Genomic DNA, 16,343 nt, shown 5'->3' on the forward strand with positions numbered 1-16,343 from the left:
TGAAGGAGGGTTTTAATGTGTGAGCTGTTCCCAAAAAAACCCTTTTATACAAGTTTGTTTTATGTTCAAACAGTATGGATGTAAAACAACTGATTTCATCGTCCCATTTACTTTTAATTCTGGGTCTTTAGCCAAGCAGGAGAAAAGATTTAGTTGTGTTACTTTTCAGGAGTGGCTATGACCTGATCCAGAGGGAAATCTCTGCTATGAGCTACTGTACAGATATTCATTGTACCCAGAGGATGAACCCTGAAGAATCTGGGGTTGTCTTTAAGTGAAATGTGAGTAAATGTATACATTTTGTTAATAGAGAGCATTTAAAAAAAAAAAAAAAAAAAGGTTCCATACAAACAAATATCAAGATCCAATAAATATATTTAATCCCAGCAACTGATAAATCATACATGAACAAAAAACAAAATGAGTGATATACAGTACAGTGATTTCACTAAAAACCTGTACATTTTTTTTTCTCTTTAAAGCAACTGTTACAGTGCATGGGGGGCTAATAATCAGCAAGTTAAAATCTGAGTTTGACAAGATAATTTTTGCACATGCACACTGGAGGTAAAAATACCAGAGTATCAACTTTAACACACTTTACATGCACACACAGAGACGGTGTCTCTGTACAACACCCTATGCACACTCAACACGCCTTCATTCACATATTGCAGAGAATACACTTGCATGTTCTTGTAATTTCTTTCATTAAAGCAGTAGTACTAATTAGCTGCATACCATATTGTAGTTCATTGGATTTTAAAGAGAAGTTAAACATAGCTGGGGCATAGATTATATTGCTTTTAAGCCTCTTGAGTCACATATGAAATAAACATGTTAAAGTCAGATAAAAATGCCATGGGGTTAAAACCACAACATGTTTTTTGTTTTAATTTTCACGAGTTTTTGTCTACACATTGTGTTTTTCTTTGTAGCAGATAATAAAAGTTGTTTTCAGTATATCCACTGGGTGGCAGCACTTCATCCCAGCTTTGAGAGACAGTGAAGGGAAGCCACTGCGTTTCAGTGTCGCCACACGGATGAAGGTCACCGTTTTACAGAGTCCATCAGTTTCTAATAACTGCTCAAGTCTAAGTTGATCAAGCACAGTGTGTTTTTCCTGTAGAACATATACTTTTCAGTAATTATATTCCCATAATTTCACGTGTGCTATCAGTCCTCCAGTACCTTGAAATCAAAGTAAAGTGTCTTACCTCTTTTATATTAAAACAGTTAGCACCACATAGAAAGAATGCCATCATTTCCTGCATATGGAGGCAAGCGTATGCACTTCTCTATCCTTCTACCTCTACAACTACCATTATTCTGTGTGGGTTACCTGCTTTTAAGACATGACTGTTAAAAAGTGTCAGAGTTTGAGCATTTTAAACTAGTTGCACTGATAATACACTCTGTCTCACATGGAAACATCCAGCAGAATACCAAAGAGGTCAAATTACACATCATGAATTTATAAAAGACATGAGCAACTAATTCCATTTTGGCTGAAATGTGAGTGTTTCTTCAGTAAATTATCAACAGATTCTGCTGTGCACTTCCTCTCCTTCACTTAAGTCAGCAACAAAAACAATGGGGACAGAAATGGAAACCTAAAGACCAATAATTCGATGACTCTTTGTAAATATGTGGAGAACACGAATGTCAAGTTTTTTGTTGGAAATCAATACTTCACCTTCGGTGTCCATCCATGAGATTCTTCGTTCACAGACTTCACTTGTTCAGCAAACATATCCTACGTGTGCACTGTAACTGGACAGGAAGGAGTATTGTGTTCCAGTGAATGACAATTAATCCATGAGGCATGTGTGGCCTCGACAACATCAAAGCAAACAAAATGCAGACAGCGAGCCGTGTGCACGTTTTCGAACAGCTGCAAAAAAAAGCACATTACCGCGAAGCTTTGTGCTTTATGCTGATGGTCGTGACTCGTAACCATGACAGCAGAAAGGCGTCCCTGCATTTATTTAGTGCCATCATATAAGCTTGCAGACACACACACCTACAGTCAAACACAGTGGCGGAGAAGCTGCCATGCAAGGCCATGACCTGCTCAACGGGAGCAGTTTGGGTATCAACGTCTCACTCAAGGACACTTCATCATGCAGTCAGGAGACAACAGGCAATCAACCCTGATAGCTGGTGGACCAGCTCCACCTTCTGAGCTACTGTCATTAACACACAAGCAGCAGGCTGATTGTGGAGACACACAGTATGGCTGCTGAATGAGCTCTGTAAAAAAAAATGTCACATTATATTGGAAGACAGTTTTTTTCATGCATTGTTTTTGTTTTTTGTTTTTCAGGCATTGTGGGTATTCTCTGACTGCAGAGAAACATTCGTCATGACATAAGCTGACAGATGGCGCATTGCTTCCTGGGTGGACGGTATTCTCTCAAAGGTGTCGAATACAAGTATTTTATTTTGAAAGTTCAGCCACTGCTAACCAGCTCACTCAGGCAAGCACTATATTGTGTATCGATACCAGCAGGCTGTGTCCTGTCACACACAAAAGCTCCTTATTTTTAGCCGTGAATGACCTTTCAAAATAAAATGCTGGTATACAGCACCTTTAAGGATCCTTTTGTAGCTACATTACTACAGTACTTTGAATAATACTAAAGGACAATATGTACATTTTAAAAAGGACATTTCACAACCGAGCTACTTTTTACTATGATTTCTAGACAACAAGCATTCTGCTTTAATATAGACTGATGTGCCCCTGAAAAAACATTAATAATGTATTTGTTCTTGAATTAATTCCTCCACAGGACAATCACAGATACTCTTTGCAACAGTAGTTCACTGTGGGACAGGAGAGAGAGCCCTGATCTCCTTAAGGTCAAGCCCACATGGAAATGGGTGGTGCGTTATGAAATGCAGCAAACACAGCATCATGTAGTTAACTGTACCCCTGTGTTAACAGTGTGTGATTTGGGCATTTAAAGCCCCAGTTAGGTGTTTGTTATCTGGCTGTTGTGATACTCTTTACATCTCTGCATACCAGCCCAGTCTGCACAGCTGTCTGTCTTCACCTCACACAGCTGAGGGGTAGGACTGCTTATGAAAAGGAGGGTCGGATTGGGCTGGTTTGGATTGTGTCCTTCTATCAATTCCTTGATTCATTCTGCTTTAAGGTAGCCATTGGAATCATTTCCCATCCCTCTGCTCCTCTCTCTCCTTCTCCCACCCCCCACAGTCCCTCCATTCCCTCGGCCACCCCCAGCATCTGATTGATGGTTTGACCAACCGTCCTCGGGCCCTTCGTGAAAGCGCAGCCTCAGCGTTTTGCGGATGACGAGGCGCTCCACAATGAAGGATGCGCAGAACCAGGGCACCGCGTACTCAGCCGTGATCAGTCCCATAAAGTTGTAGCGGAACTCAGAGTAGTCCCAAGGGCAGGCGTTGAATTGGCGCAGCAGCAGCCCCGTACCAAACTCCCACAGGTAGGTCCATAAAGTGTAGATGATGCAGCGCAGCAGCACGGGGCAGCGGCCGCGCAGCTTTAGGTACATCTGCTCCACGATGAGGATGCAGGTGCCATAGATGAAGAGCGCCCATACACTGGTCACGCCAGGGAACTTCCAGTTGCAGTTGACCACAAACTCCCAGGCTGCCGTAAACATCACCTCACAGAAGTAACCATGGATGGCGTACAGGTACCAGCGTGACAGCACTGTCAGAGGAACGGGAGCCTCTGGGGTTTCCGATGTCACCATCCTTCCTCTTCTCGCCTTCACACAGACTTTACTGTAGCAAAAAAACAAAATCTGAAGGAAAAGAGAGAAATAAAGACTCAGAAAGATGACAAGCAGGCAACAAGACTGTTTTTGTCTCCATTTTTTGGTCAGGATATGTATTAATTCTAACAATTTTCAAGTTGTAATCTTTAGATTGTATTTATAGTTGGCATTCTTTCTGCTATAGTTATTTAATGTATTAACATCCATTTCTCGTTTTCATTGTTAGTGTCTCTTTCCATCGTATCAGAGCTGTACTGACTTTTTGATCATGCAAACGTCAAGGTATGCTGGTTTTTGTGTAGGGAGGAGGAAAATCAGTCGACTGGAGCAGTCAAACTATTGAGGAGTGGAGATTTGGATATTAAGAAAAACAAGAGCGAAATATGAAAGTGCAAAATGTCCAGGACAGAAACAGCTGCATAAAACTGATAACACAACTTCAGCTCTGCACAGACAGCATGCTAACACAAAAGTAACAAAGAAGCACGCAGACTCTGGTCCAGCATCCAGAGCCTGTTCTTCAGTTGGTAACAAAAGCAGCAATATCAGGCGTGTGACCCTCATTTCTATCTCCACATATTTCGAAAGTAGAATCGGTTTGAAAACTCTTTAGGTTTGTTTTCAGATTTGCTTTGTTTTTGTCCGTTTTGCGTTTATATTTAAAAACTAAAAAAGATCTTGTGTGTCCTCTTTAGGGTAGAGATGTAATGGTGTGTGGGGCTGTAGCCTCAGGTTTATGTTGTTAACTGATAATTATGTGATAATGTATTTCAAGTAATATAATAATCCGTGTAACACATTATTTTCTCCGGCAAGTAATTACATAGTAATTACAGTAATTTGTAATATACTACAGGGTTTCTTTTTAGTGAAACTCCAACCCTGGGTGTGTTGAAAACTATTCACACATGTGTCTCCTGTACTGTTTGACTTTCTACATTCACACCTATTTTTCATTGCAACTTGACCGCAGTGTGAAGGTAAGACAGCAGGGATTATATTGTTTTTCAGTTTCCTTTTCATTTGTTTATGAACTTGTCTGCACTCTTTATGAGTTTGGCCCCCAAAGAAACTCTATCAATATCTTGCTGGAGAGTCTGAAAACAACATACAACAACAAACATACATTACTTTTCCTTATTTTAAATAATACAGCTCCTGCCAACTTCTGAAGTAGTGATGACACAAGTGTAAGCTGTCTGGGGTCTACAGCTATTTGTTGTTATCTTCATTAACAACAGTTTGCCAGGACTGATATCTTGAGGATTTCAACTTTAATTGCAAATGGTGCCAAGCCATAGTTCAATTAAGGACAAGGTGATGAAATACTGTACTGACATCAGGAAGATTAAATTAGAGACTAGAGGGCTGCAGAGCACTTAAACTCTACGCCCTTTCCTCAGCTGATGCTATTTACTGAGTGACTGCGGGTGTTTCTTATGTAAGGTATAGCTTCATCATCTGACTACCTACATCATGTGCTCTTTTTCTAAATCCTGCAGCTTGACACACACAGGCTTTGGTATCAGGTATCAGAAGGCCCACGCAGGGCTAGATCCTTCCTCTATTTAAACACTGCATGTCCAATAAAAAAAACACACAAAAGGAAAACAGCTCCATACTGGCAGGTTCAAGGACTACATAGTTTATAAGACCACTGTGTGTATATATCATCTGCTATACAATGCTTCCAGAGGAAACTGTGTCATAGTGGCAGTTATTATACAATACCTCATAACCGGTCTGTTAAATACAAGCTCTGAGAGAGGTTAGGAGTACAAAAGCTGGTTTGAAGAACAAAAGCTGATTTTTTGGGGCTATTTATTCCTTCAAAGGTTTGCTGGGGCCCAGAGTGAGTCCCTGGGGATTAGCACATTTCTCCCAAACAAGAAACAACGGTTTCATGTGAGGAACTGGGCCACAGCGATGGACCAACTGACCTCCCTAAACCCTTTATACCATCTTTTTGTGGCTCCCTGGGAAATACTCTCCTTCTCATCCCTTCCAGCATGACTGGGTCAGCCAATAGTTGTCAAATATTGTGAGCATAAGTTTTAGCCTTTTGCAACAACTGGTTCCCGTTAAAGGGTTTACTGCGTCAGAACAGCTCCTTGTGATCTTTATGAAAATAATCAAGTAAATTTCCCTTTAGCGCCTAAAGGATAAGGACATTAATGAAATCTTAGCACTTATCGTTAAAGTGGAAAAACACTGAAAGTTCAACTCATTCTCACATTCAGGGTTCTGAAATGACACTGAACTATCGAACATGTAGCAAGTGAACTGGTGTTGATGGGTATATGTTATTGGGATGGAGCCAGGCTAGCAGGTTCCACTTCTTTCCACTCTGTGCTGAGTAAGCTGACTCGATTCAAGCTTAAGCCGTATAGTCTGTGATCAGACATGAGTGGTATGGATCTTCTAATCTCACTCTCGACGTGATAGTGACTTTACCAAAATGTTAAATGTACAGTGCTGTTTCACTGTATTCACCGACTGTGTGTGCAGGATTGGAGAAGACCACTTAGTCTGAAAAAACGAACCATTGCCCAAGTGCACAAACTTGCATTATTTTTAATAACCAGCAGGGGGCAATACCTCCAGCTGCATGAAGATAAAGCCTATGATAGTAGGCTTCCTAATGCTATATTGACTTACTTTCTCAGTAGAGCAGACAGGGGTAAGGTGAGAGCAAGATGAGTATGCCTGCTATCTGTCTCCTTCCAAGAGAAAGGAGACAGACAGGCCATGGCACCACCTATACCTGACACTTGACCCAGTTTACTTTCCATGTAATTTGCAGCTTCCTCTTCTGAAACACTTCAAAACAAAAGTCATCCTTCAGGAGTAGATTTCCACAAAAAACACAACAACAACAACAAAAAACAAAACAGTTAAATACCTGTATACCTATAGTGGTTAGCTTTATGCATTTTATTCATAGTATCACGTAGTGTAATCAGGCACTCATTAACCTATATCCAAAGAGGATTTAAAACCAATTCTGCGTGAGATGACCAAATCACAAAAGTATTGCATACTATACATATATATATATATCCCACTGTGGCCAAAGCACATGCCCATAGGGGGTCGTATAAATGTAGATGTTTTCTCTGTATTCTCTGTATTATTGTAGGGTCTTTAAACTACAATATAACACGCCTAGTTGTGATTTGGTGCTATATAAATATAAGTGAATTAAATTGAAATGAATTATTCTACTGTCAAGAGGATGAGGGAACATTCAGTAAAGATGCTGTTATTAAGAAACCTTGACTTTCTGGTCTGAATACATTAGAACTTATAAAAAAATATGATAGCACTAATCTTTAACATTGGTGACTGGTTTTTATTGGAGTTAAGATCTGTGGCCACTGCTGATACCTTTAAAAAGAAGCTTAAGACCCACCTTTGCAGGCTTGCTTTTATTTAATTTGATCTATTTATGCCATTTATACCATACCTGGGGGAACCTGGATACTAAGGTTTATTGATGATTGCGGGTATAAGTAGCAGGATGAATTCTGTGTGTACAGGGATATACCCTCTGCTCAGATTTAGCCAAACGCTGCAAAACCGATCAGACTGTGCTTCACTGGGCAAATAAATAATGACTCAAAGCAAAGTGCAAAAAGCAACATAAGTGTGCAACTTGTCCCTTGGCTCTGGGCTTCAGGCAGGCATTGGCTGTGAAAGATTTGCATCCAAATTGAATCTTCTAGAAGCTTCTGAAAACGGGGCACTATGCATGAAGATGGATGTAAATCTTTACACTTTTGTTAAAGCTCTTGAATAAAAGCTGAGATCATATTTTTATAGAATGTATGTAGAGGCAACATGTTTACAAATGTGTCGGAAACATATGGACCTAAATGTAAATCATGGTCCTATTTAAAATAAAATTAGCAGGATGCCTTTGAAATATGTTTACTTTGTCACTGAAAAGTCAGCGTAATAAGACCACATTCTCAGTTTCTCAGTTGATCTCCCTCCCACTTATAGTAGGGGGGAAATAAAGAACAAGACTGTGGTGATGGTCAAAATGTTGAACTGAAAATGGCCTTAAAAGAGTTCACAAACTAATAATCTTCCCATTCTCACTCGAGTATCACATGTCTTAATTCTATTCCCACACTTTCTTCTTTCAGTTCAGTTCCCCCTTCTCTTTTTTTTTTTTGCTTCACTGACAGCAGTCTCATGCCCACTAAGCCGCTAATGACGAAAAATATGCGAGGCGACATTCAGCCGTCTAACCCTGGACTTTGTGCCAAAGGGCCTATAGATATATTCCGGGGTGAAAGAAAAGGCTTAAAATGATTAGTAGAGTAGTGCAGCAAACATGACTTGCTCTTAGCTTTATATAAAAAGAAATCATTTTCATTGAAAGTATTGAAAATATCTGGGTTGTTTCTTTCTCTTCAGTAGGTTCCTCTGCTGTTGTAAAGGTTTTTTGGTTCTACCAAAAGGTTCAATATCCATAATTATGTATTTAATATCTTCAGTGCCTCCTGGAAATATATATCAGGGACCTCAATATTATCAGACTCGCTGAAACGTTCAGCTGTCCAACCTGTTCTTTACACTGCATTTTAAAGTGTTAACACAAAGATAAGATTACAATGGAAATCTCTCTGATTGTTTACTGTGCAATGTGTACTTGCTTATGCAGTTTCGTAATCGTGCAATCCTTTTTCTTAGTTTTTTGTACCATATTGTGATGAACGTGGGGAACTTGAAGCAAAATGGTAACATCCTCATCCACCTTCACTACCTCTGCTCCATGTAGCCTCACTGTTACACCTGCCTACCGCGAATTCACACACAGCTGCTACTGAGCTTCATTTCTCATACTTGCACATACTTCTCTGCCACTCCTGACTTCCTCACTGGGAGGTTGTTTTATTATATGTTGAATGTTAACAGTGGACACCACAGACATTGCTACCTGACCTTTTTGCTCCATTTTTGCTTTTTTAGGCAAACAGTGGGGGGGCTGATGGGAAATCGGGGGAGAGGTACTTTTGATGACACATACAAAGCTCCCTTGCTGGTTGATGTGATTATATTGTCAGCATCTTAAAAGCTGACAGGACACCTCTGCTCCCTCCTTTAAATGTGTGCGTGTGTGTGTAGGCATATCTATTGACTTGTTGCCTCAGCATGACACAGTTCACACACTGGGTGCTATTTGATTCTGCTGCTGTTGCAGTTGTTGTAGGATATCGCCCACCAACCCGCAACCCCACCGGTTCTCTCATCGGGCCAAAGTATTGACCAGCAAGACTCTTTCCAGCTCCTGCTGCTGGGACCCGCATCGCCGTTGCACTCTATTGAGCCCCGCGACGGGACATCACAGTCTGATGGTGATCAGAATGGCAGATGTGATGGAGCTGCCCGCTTTGTAAACCTCAGTATGACCATGGGGAGACACAACACAGGCAGGGTGCTCTCTGAACTGAAAGAGGGGGAAGTGTAACCACGGATTAAGAGGGGTTTGCCTGAGGACATGAGGGTAAATACCATCTATGTGTGAGCTTTTAAATGAAAAAAAGCTGAGGGTCTGGTTGAAAACAAGGGTGTCAAGTCTCTGAGATGCATCTCTTGACAGCAGCGGAAAAAAAGAAGAACGGCACAAATAAAACACACCAAAGCAGAATTCAGCCAAGGTCAATTTAAAAAAGAAAAGATACACACAGATACCTTTACATTACTAACAGTATGCTGACAGCTGTGAACTCTGACACCATATCAGAAACACACCACGTTGCAGCACAGGATAATCCCTTCGTGTACTATATATCTCCCTGTGGCACAGATCCCAGGCCTATGCAGACTTTTAGAAGGTCACTTTTTGAAGGCTGCAGTGGAGTGTATAGAAACCAGCAATATCCATTGCAGCTAAGCGTCAGTCACCAAGGTGACCTAACCACTGCTTCATCTCCACTGATGGAAACAGCACTGCAGGCGACATGCCCTTGATGTAATCAACTTGAAAATACTTACGCTTTAAAGCAAATGTATTTATGTTTTGTGCCTTCTTCTGCTGAAATACACCAGTCAGAATTGCAATGAGCACACACGATTAGCCACTGGTGCTAAAAATCCAAACAAGTTCCAGCTTCTTAAGTGAGGTTTTTCTAAATGATTATTAACCCATTAATTCCCCAAAGAGTGTACAGAATGCTGCTAGTTCTACGACTGGGAATCTGTTGGATTGCTGTCCCTTCCTTAGTCACCATTAGCTGATCCTGGTCAATACTGCTTTCTTAGAAGCATGATGAGCAAGTGGCAAGAAGTGTGTGTTTAACAGGGCCTACGTAAAAATGACGGATAAGAGTTAGGGGTGCAAGAAGGGGGATGGGAAAACCTACGGAGGCATCGCAAAGTAAACGGATCCCAATCGATTCCAGAAGGCAGGTCGATTACCCCTGAAACAGCAAGCTGCCACTCACCTAAACAGCATCACATCTACCTTTTCTGTAAGATGAAGCAAATAAAAGTTCCAATACACCAAAATACGCTCAACAAGCCACATCTATATGGACTGATCTATTTACAGCTGATCCCAGTGCCTGCACTTAAAAGGCAGGGTATAAAACCTGATAAGCATTTAAATGTGAGGATGTACACTACCTTACAGTCTTAAAAGAATTCATCATGTTGGGCAGTCACACAAAGATAGAAGTGTTTTTTCGGCAATGCGAAAAACCAAGAAACTGCAGTGTGCAAACTGTGCAAATCCTTGGCCAGTTACTACTTTCTAAACTGATTTCCATGTCATTGCATTTGTATATTTATTTCATAATTTCTTTCCACTGTGATGCACTTTGCATTGTATTTCTGTATTTCTGCATATCATTGTTGAAGGTTATGCATCTGCATGACATCCAAGAGTAATCGCCTCCATGGCCAGTAGTAGGTAGCACATTGCTGTAATCACATTATATTTATTTTATTTTCTTATGAAATCCGTTGTAATCACATTACAATTACTAATAAAACAGTTGTGCATTTACATGTGATGCATCATTTTTTCAGTTATCTGAACAGTGAGCTTTTTTCCCCTCTTCACTTGAACTGGAAGCAAAAAAAAAAAAAAAACTGTAGCTGAGGCATTCACAACCTCTGAGGAGTGGAGAGATAGACATATGAACATTACTTTTATTAAAGGAAGAGTGCTTTTTCTCTTTTTTGCCAGTCTCATAAAACTATTCGATACTGTTAGCGCAACACTGATGTTTTTCAAGCATCTGTGACTGTACTGGGAGCCAGGCCTGTGATATATACATTTCTATAGCAATGCCATGCACTTACGTTCCCTAGTGCCCACAACAGCAAGACAAGCCCAGGCATCTGAGAGGAAGAGCCTCATGTGGAGCCTCATCTGGAGCTACTTCAACAACTGTTGCTGCTAAAGGTGGAAACCACAAACTTGTTTCACCGCTTGAGGCAAAAAAGTACAAACAGGAGGAGATATTAACAGCTGGTGATGTGTGGTCCAAAAGTCAACAAATGACTCAACTGAGCATTGCTGGAGCACTTCATATGACAGGAAGAGAAAACAGTGGATGGAAATTATTGATGCCGTGACCGAGGGCTTTAAGGAGGTGGTTTAAAAGCTCGACCCAGGCTACACCATCCCAGGTAGAGAGGGTGTCTCGGTTTTATTATGTGACAGTTGCAAGGTTAAGTTGGTTGAGCTGTTAAGTTTAAAGTTGTTATTTTATACTCATACTCACACTACCGAGGCTCCATTCATGCTTGGATTTGACTTGTGCTGTGGCACTGCTATTGCATTACAATCCTGCTGCTGCCACCTTGTTTTCCAATAGATTCACAGTTCAAATTAGGAAGTATGTCAATGTCAGTAGTCACTGGAAAAGAAGGATGGAAACTGTCCTTTAGCTTTCTGAAAGCTGCAAGCATCAACAAAACACTATTTTTTTTCTATCAAAAAAATGAATCCTCAGAAATATTATTATTGCTAATTTTCTAGAAATTTGACATAATTCTGAGGCTATTTTGCCAACCTTTACTAGGACTATCATTAAATCTTGTTGTTCTTTATTCTTCACTGTACACCACTGACGTAAACTGTATATATAAACAGATGACAGAAGATCATTATTCTAAGAATCCTTATGATACGGTCATACTTGCTTCTCCATTTGTTTTATGTATAAGGCAGGAAATTTTCATTAGAATCTGTGATGGGGGAATGTTTGTATTTTGGTCTGAAAACTGTTGATAAACTAAGACTTTCCACTATCAACACAACCTTGGTGCTTCGGTTAGAGGCGATATACTGATGACATCAGATATACTGATGGATGTCACCTTTAAGTTAGCGCCATCTTTGGCAAAAAAAATTTATTCCAGTCTCTGGGTTTCACACTATCCATGATATATGCATGGATATATGCATGCATATATCATGCATGCATGCAACAAATGAAAACAGATGGAATTACGAGACAATGATACCTCGATGCTAAAGACAAAGACACACTTCTCCCTCCTTCCTTCACAGCATCCCCCTAATTCCAGAGATTCCCCGGGGGCACGTAAAGAATCCGAGCTGCTGATAGAGCGGGAGAGACGCCACGAGGACTAAAAGCCTGGACACAGCAGTGCCAACAGAGGCTCATATAACTTTATAGTAGGCATTCTTTCTATATCTGCAAGGTGAAAGCCTGAACAAAGCAAACAGAGCGGTGGGGGAGGAGTGCTCTCAATAAACCGAGTGGTATGAACGCTGAAGGGTTCATTCTCACTTTTAGAAACAAATATACCTGATTACCTCTCAATGACCTGATGAAGACTGCGATGAAGACTTTATTACACAAATCAGGTATTACTCAGATGTGTTGACAGAAAACTTTTTTAAAAGAAAAGGTGTTTTTTAATATAAGGGTGTTTGGTGGCTGCAGATATGTCTCCAGGGTCGCCTCTTTAAGTTATAGTTCCTGAAATTCATTAAATTGACAGTTACATTCTCAATTATATAAGCTTACAGTTATTCTGAATGGCCACACATAAAACGGGAACACAGAGTGCAGACTCTCCTGTAAAAGCACTCGGAGCGTTTCATTCAGTTGTACTCCTGAAAAGTGACAGAAATAGCTGAGGAGCGTCATGAATGAAACAGGAGAGCCTGACAAGAGGAGTGACTTCAACTCTTTACTGCTTTCTCACCTCATGCGGTGACGTGGGATTTCCAAAGCTATCTGACCATCAACGAGCAGTGCAGAGTAAGCATACTCTGTGCTGCCGGTAGGAATAACATTACGGAGAATGATGTCTAAAGATAACTGTGTTCGGGTATCCCGGAGGATGGAAATGCACTGGGTTGTTTTCTGTATAGTTAAACTGCATGTCCTTCTGTCATACTTCTTCTCTGCCAGCGTATATGTCAGTTTATCATCGCTCCTTATTACCCAATAAATATCTTAAGTATTACCCTTACATGCGCAGACCTTCACAGTCCCCAAAATACTCTCATATTGTTTTCACAACCTTCCTCCAATCACACTCATTCCAGCTCTTGAGCTTTTTGCAATTTAATGAGAGACATTGGAGCTAAGCCCTCTATCCTGGGTAGCATAGGGGTCATGGACCGTAGATTAGAAATCTTGGAGCGGCTGTAAAGAAAGCAGGAGATTTACTGACATGGTCATCATGCTGCAATGGAGAGTAAAGTCTTTAATGGAGGGGTGCAGGCGCATGTTAATCTTCTATCAGACAGCTTCGTAATCAATCTTTGACGGCGCATAATTGAGATTGGTCTCGGTGCACAGGTTTCAGAAGGGAAAAGATCTTTGAAAAACAAAAGAAGCTGAGTGCTGGACTGTCACCTGCTCTGATCAGAGTTTAATACTTAAGTTTTTTAGACCATAAACTCCATAAATCAAGATGTATCCAATAATGACAAACATGACACTAATGTGCTTAGTCGAGAACACAAATACAACTTAATGGAAACGCGCATTTTTCACCAGCATATACCAAAGTGTATAAGTGCAAATACAGAATGAACCCATGCTTTGCGCCTCTTTTGTGCATGTATTATAGATGCCTCTATGTGGATGTAATTTGCGATCGATATCTTCAGTTCTCTCGCTCAATGGTGGCTCTTTTTAACTAACTGAAGACTGTTAACGCAACCCTAAAAATATAAACGTACACTTACCGGCCACGTCATTCAGCCATCACAAGAGAGCAACAATGGAAGTAGACATGGTCACAACGATCTTTTGAAGTTCAAAGTGAGTATCAGAATGGGGAAGAAAGGTGATTTTGAACATGGTTTTGGTGCCAGTATTTCAGAAACTGTTCATCTATTTTTCCAACCATCTCTGGGGTTTACAGTGACAGTTGTACGAAAAAGAGAAAATATCCAGTGAACAGCAGTTCTCAAATAACCCCTGTAGCAGTAGACCACACCAGCGGCCACTTTGGCCAGCTAAGAACATTAAACGGAGGCTAAAGTTTGCACAGGCTCACCAAAACTGGACAACGGAAGGCTGGAAACTGCTGCCTGGTCTGATGAGTTATCATTTCTGCTAAGACATTTACATGGTAGGCTCAGGATTCATGGAAACAACATGAAAGCATGGATCCATCCTGTTTCGTGGATGACCAGTGGAAAAAATATAAAGTGAAACTAAGTTAAATGAACTTTACTGTGTGGTGAAAATGACAACAACAACAAAAAAAGCTGACACTGTTGTGCTGGTGTTGACTGAAATTCACTTTTTTATTGTCTAAAAAATGTGGGGCTGTGAAGTTTCCTTCACGTGTCTTAAAAAGTCTGATAACTCAAGAGGTTAGCAATTCACATATGTGTATGAAGACAGGTAACAGGTCCATTTGTACAGCTACGTTAATTTAGATGCCCACACGCTGATATATACAGTTTTTTCGAGCATTTGCATTTCTACTGACGGGTCATTCGGGGAATCCTCACTGTGAAATCTAGTGAATGGCTTATAAATAGGTCCAAAATGTCAATAGAGTCAGTGTAAAAGGCTGAGGCGGGATATAGGCTACAGAGGCAGCAGCAGCAGGGATTATCTCACCCCAAATGATAGTGAACTGCAGGCCTTACAAGGAATAAATCAATGAGGGATTTTGAAAATCCAAACCCCATATGGCACCGTGTTTCTGTAAAAACACATCCTACAGTGTGACCATGATGCAGAAGAGAAGTCATGAGAGAAAAGAATCGCTTGTCTACTTGTAATTAGATGTCCAAAGTCATCTTATCCTGACCCTGGAAAACTACGGGCCACTGCGCAGGCCCGGCTGCCGAGACTCCGCTGCAGCATCACGCCTCCTTCCTACTGAGCAGTGCGGTATGGTTATCCTTGACAAATAATAATTAAAAAGGCAAGGTTCAAAACAGAGAGGGTTTGAAAACACTCGCTTTCCTCTGACAACGCTTCCGCATAATGAAAAAGACACTTATACGCGCAGGCTGCTTTTTTAATGCGCTCATGTACGCTTACATATCCTTATTTTAACAGGTGCAACAGCCTAACTGTGCACAAAACATGTTAGTAACGACCGGTTCGACCAGTTTTGACACAGGATGTCCAGCTGTTTTTCTCAGCCACAGTGTACTAAATTTGCGGCACGGTTAACAGAAACGCGGCTGCACAACTATCAACTTGCAAGGAAACACTCATTAGTAACAAGCGGGTGAAATTCCCACGGTTGGATACATTACGAAAACGTGCAAAATAATAACTGGGGAGCCTCACGAATACTTGTGTTGATCATGGCTATTCCTCCTAAATCCTAACATGTTGGCTACATGTCGCTGAGCTCCAGCAGACCGACGTGAATCATCGTCTGTGCATTTCGTTTACCTTTCGGCTGAGCTCTGCGGTGTCCCTCAGCACACAAGTCGGACGATCAAATGCATCTCCCCCGGAGAGAATGTCCTGGTTGACTCGGTGTCCGCTTCCTGCCGCTCATCTGCTGTCGCCGGCTTCTCCTCCACGGTGTCTCTACTGTCCGATGAAAATTGACACATTTTACTTCACTGCAGCAGCAGCGGCACCAGCAGCACATGCTCAGACAGACTCACGCAGTTCTTGCATCTTTTGGTTAACCGTTTCTGCACCGGAGCTCAGCGTGTGCGAGGCTTCAGGTTGTTTATTATTGGACTGGAAGTCAGGTGGAAGCCCTCTCATTCAGGTAGTGTAGTGTGAAGTCACAGGACGGAAGAAAACCATACACACACGCCCAGTTGGACAATGAATGGCCTACTTTAACAATTTAACCGAGTTAATCTCATGGAAACAACACAGGTAAAGACTTTTATGAAGGAATAGTTCTGCAAACACTTACTTGAAATGATGGATCAAGATTTCCGAGGTTAGTTTGGTCCTAACTTTCAATGAAGTTGGTTTAAAAGTTTTAAATGCAATTTTGTTTTTGATATCCATACCCTGGCAAAATACTTTAAGAGTCACACTTTTATGCTTGTCCACTATTTTAAAATCCTACATCACAGCAGGTTTCACTATTATCTTGTAAAAACCCTCCATTTCACTGTTGGTGCTATTT

General features: G+C 41.0%; 1 protein-coding gene across 1 annotated transcript; it reads right to left on the reverse strand.

Moving 5' to 3' along the window:
- Positions 1 to 357: 357 nt before the first annotated feature.
- Positions 358 to 16,272, reverse strand: tmem229b (transmembrane protein 229B). The gene is made up of 4 exons (XM_025901199.1): positions 16,125 to 16,272; positions 15,862 to 16,042; positions 15,641 to 15,784; positions 358 to 3,794 (listed from the first exon to the last, which is right to left on the reverse strand). Exon 4 carries the CDS (start codon positions 3,741 to 3,743, stop codon positions 3,147 to 3,149), a length of 597 nt encoding a protein of 198 aa, XP_025756984.1. The 5' UTR covers positions 3,744 to 3,794; positions 15,641 to 15,784; positions 15,862 to 16,042; positions 16,125 to 16,272; the 3' UTR covers positions 358 to 3,146.
- Between the last annotated feature and the right edge of the window lie 71 nt (positions 16,273 to 16,343).

This window comes from Oreochromis niloticus, linkage group LG19 (genome assembly GCF_001858045.2).
Source record: "Oreochromis niloticus isolate F11D_XX linkage group LG19, O_niloticus_UMD_NMBU, whole genome shotgun sequence".
Lineage (NCBI taxonomy): Eukaryota > Metazoa > Chordata > Actinopteri > Cichliformes > Cichlidae > Oreochromis > Oreochromis niloticus.

Coding starts and splice junctions, on each gene's coding strand:
- tmem229b (XM_025901199.1), bottom strand. CDS start 3,743: ATGGTGACATCGGAAACCCCAGAGGCTCCCGTTCCTCTGACAGTGCTG.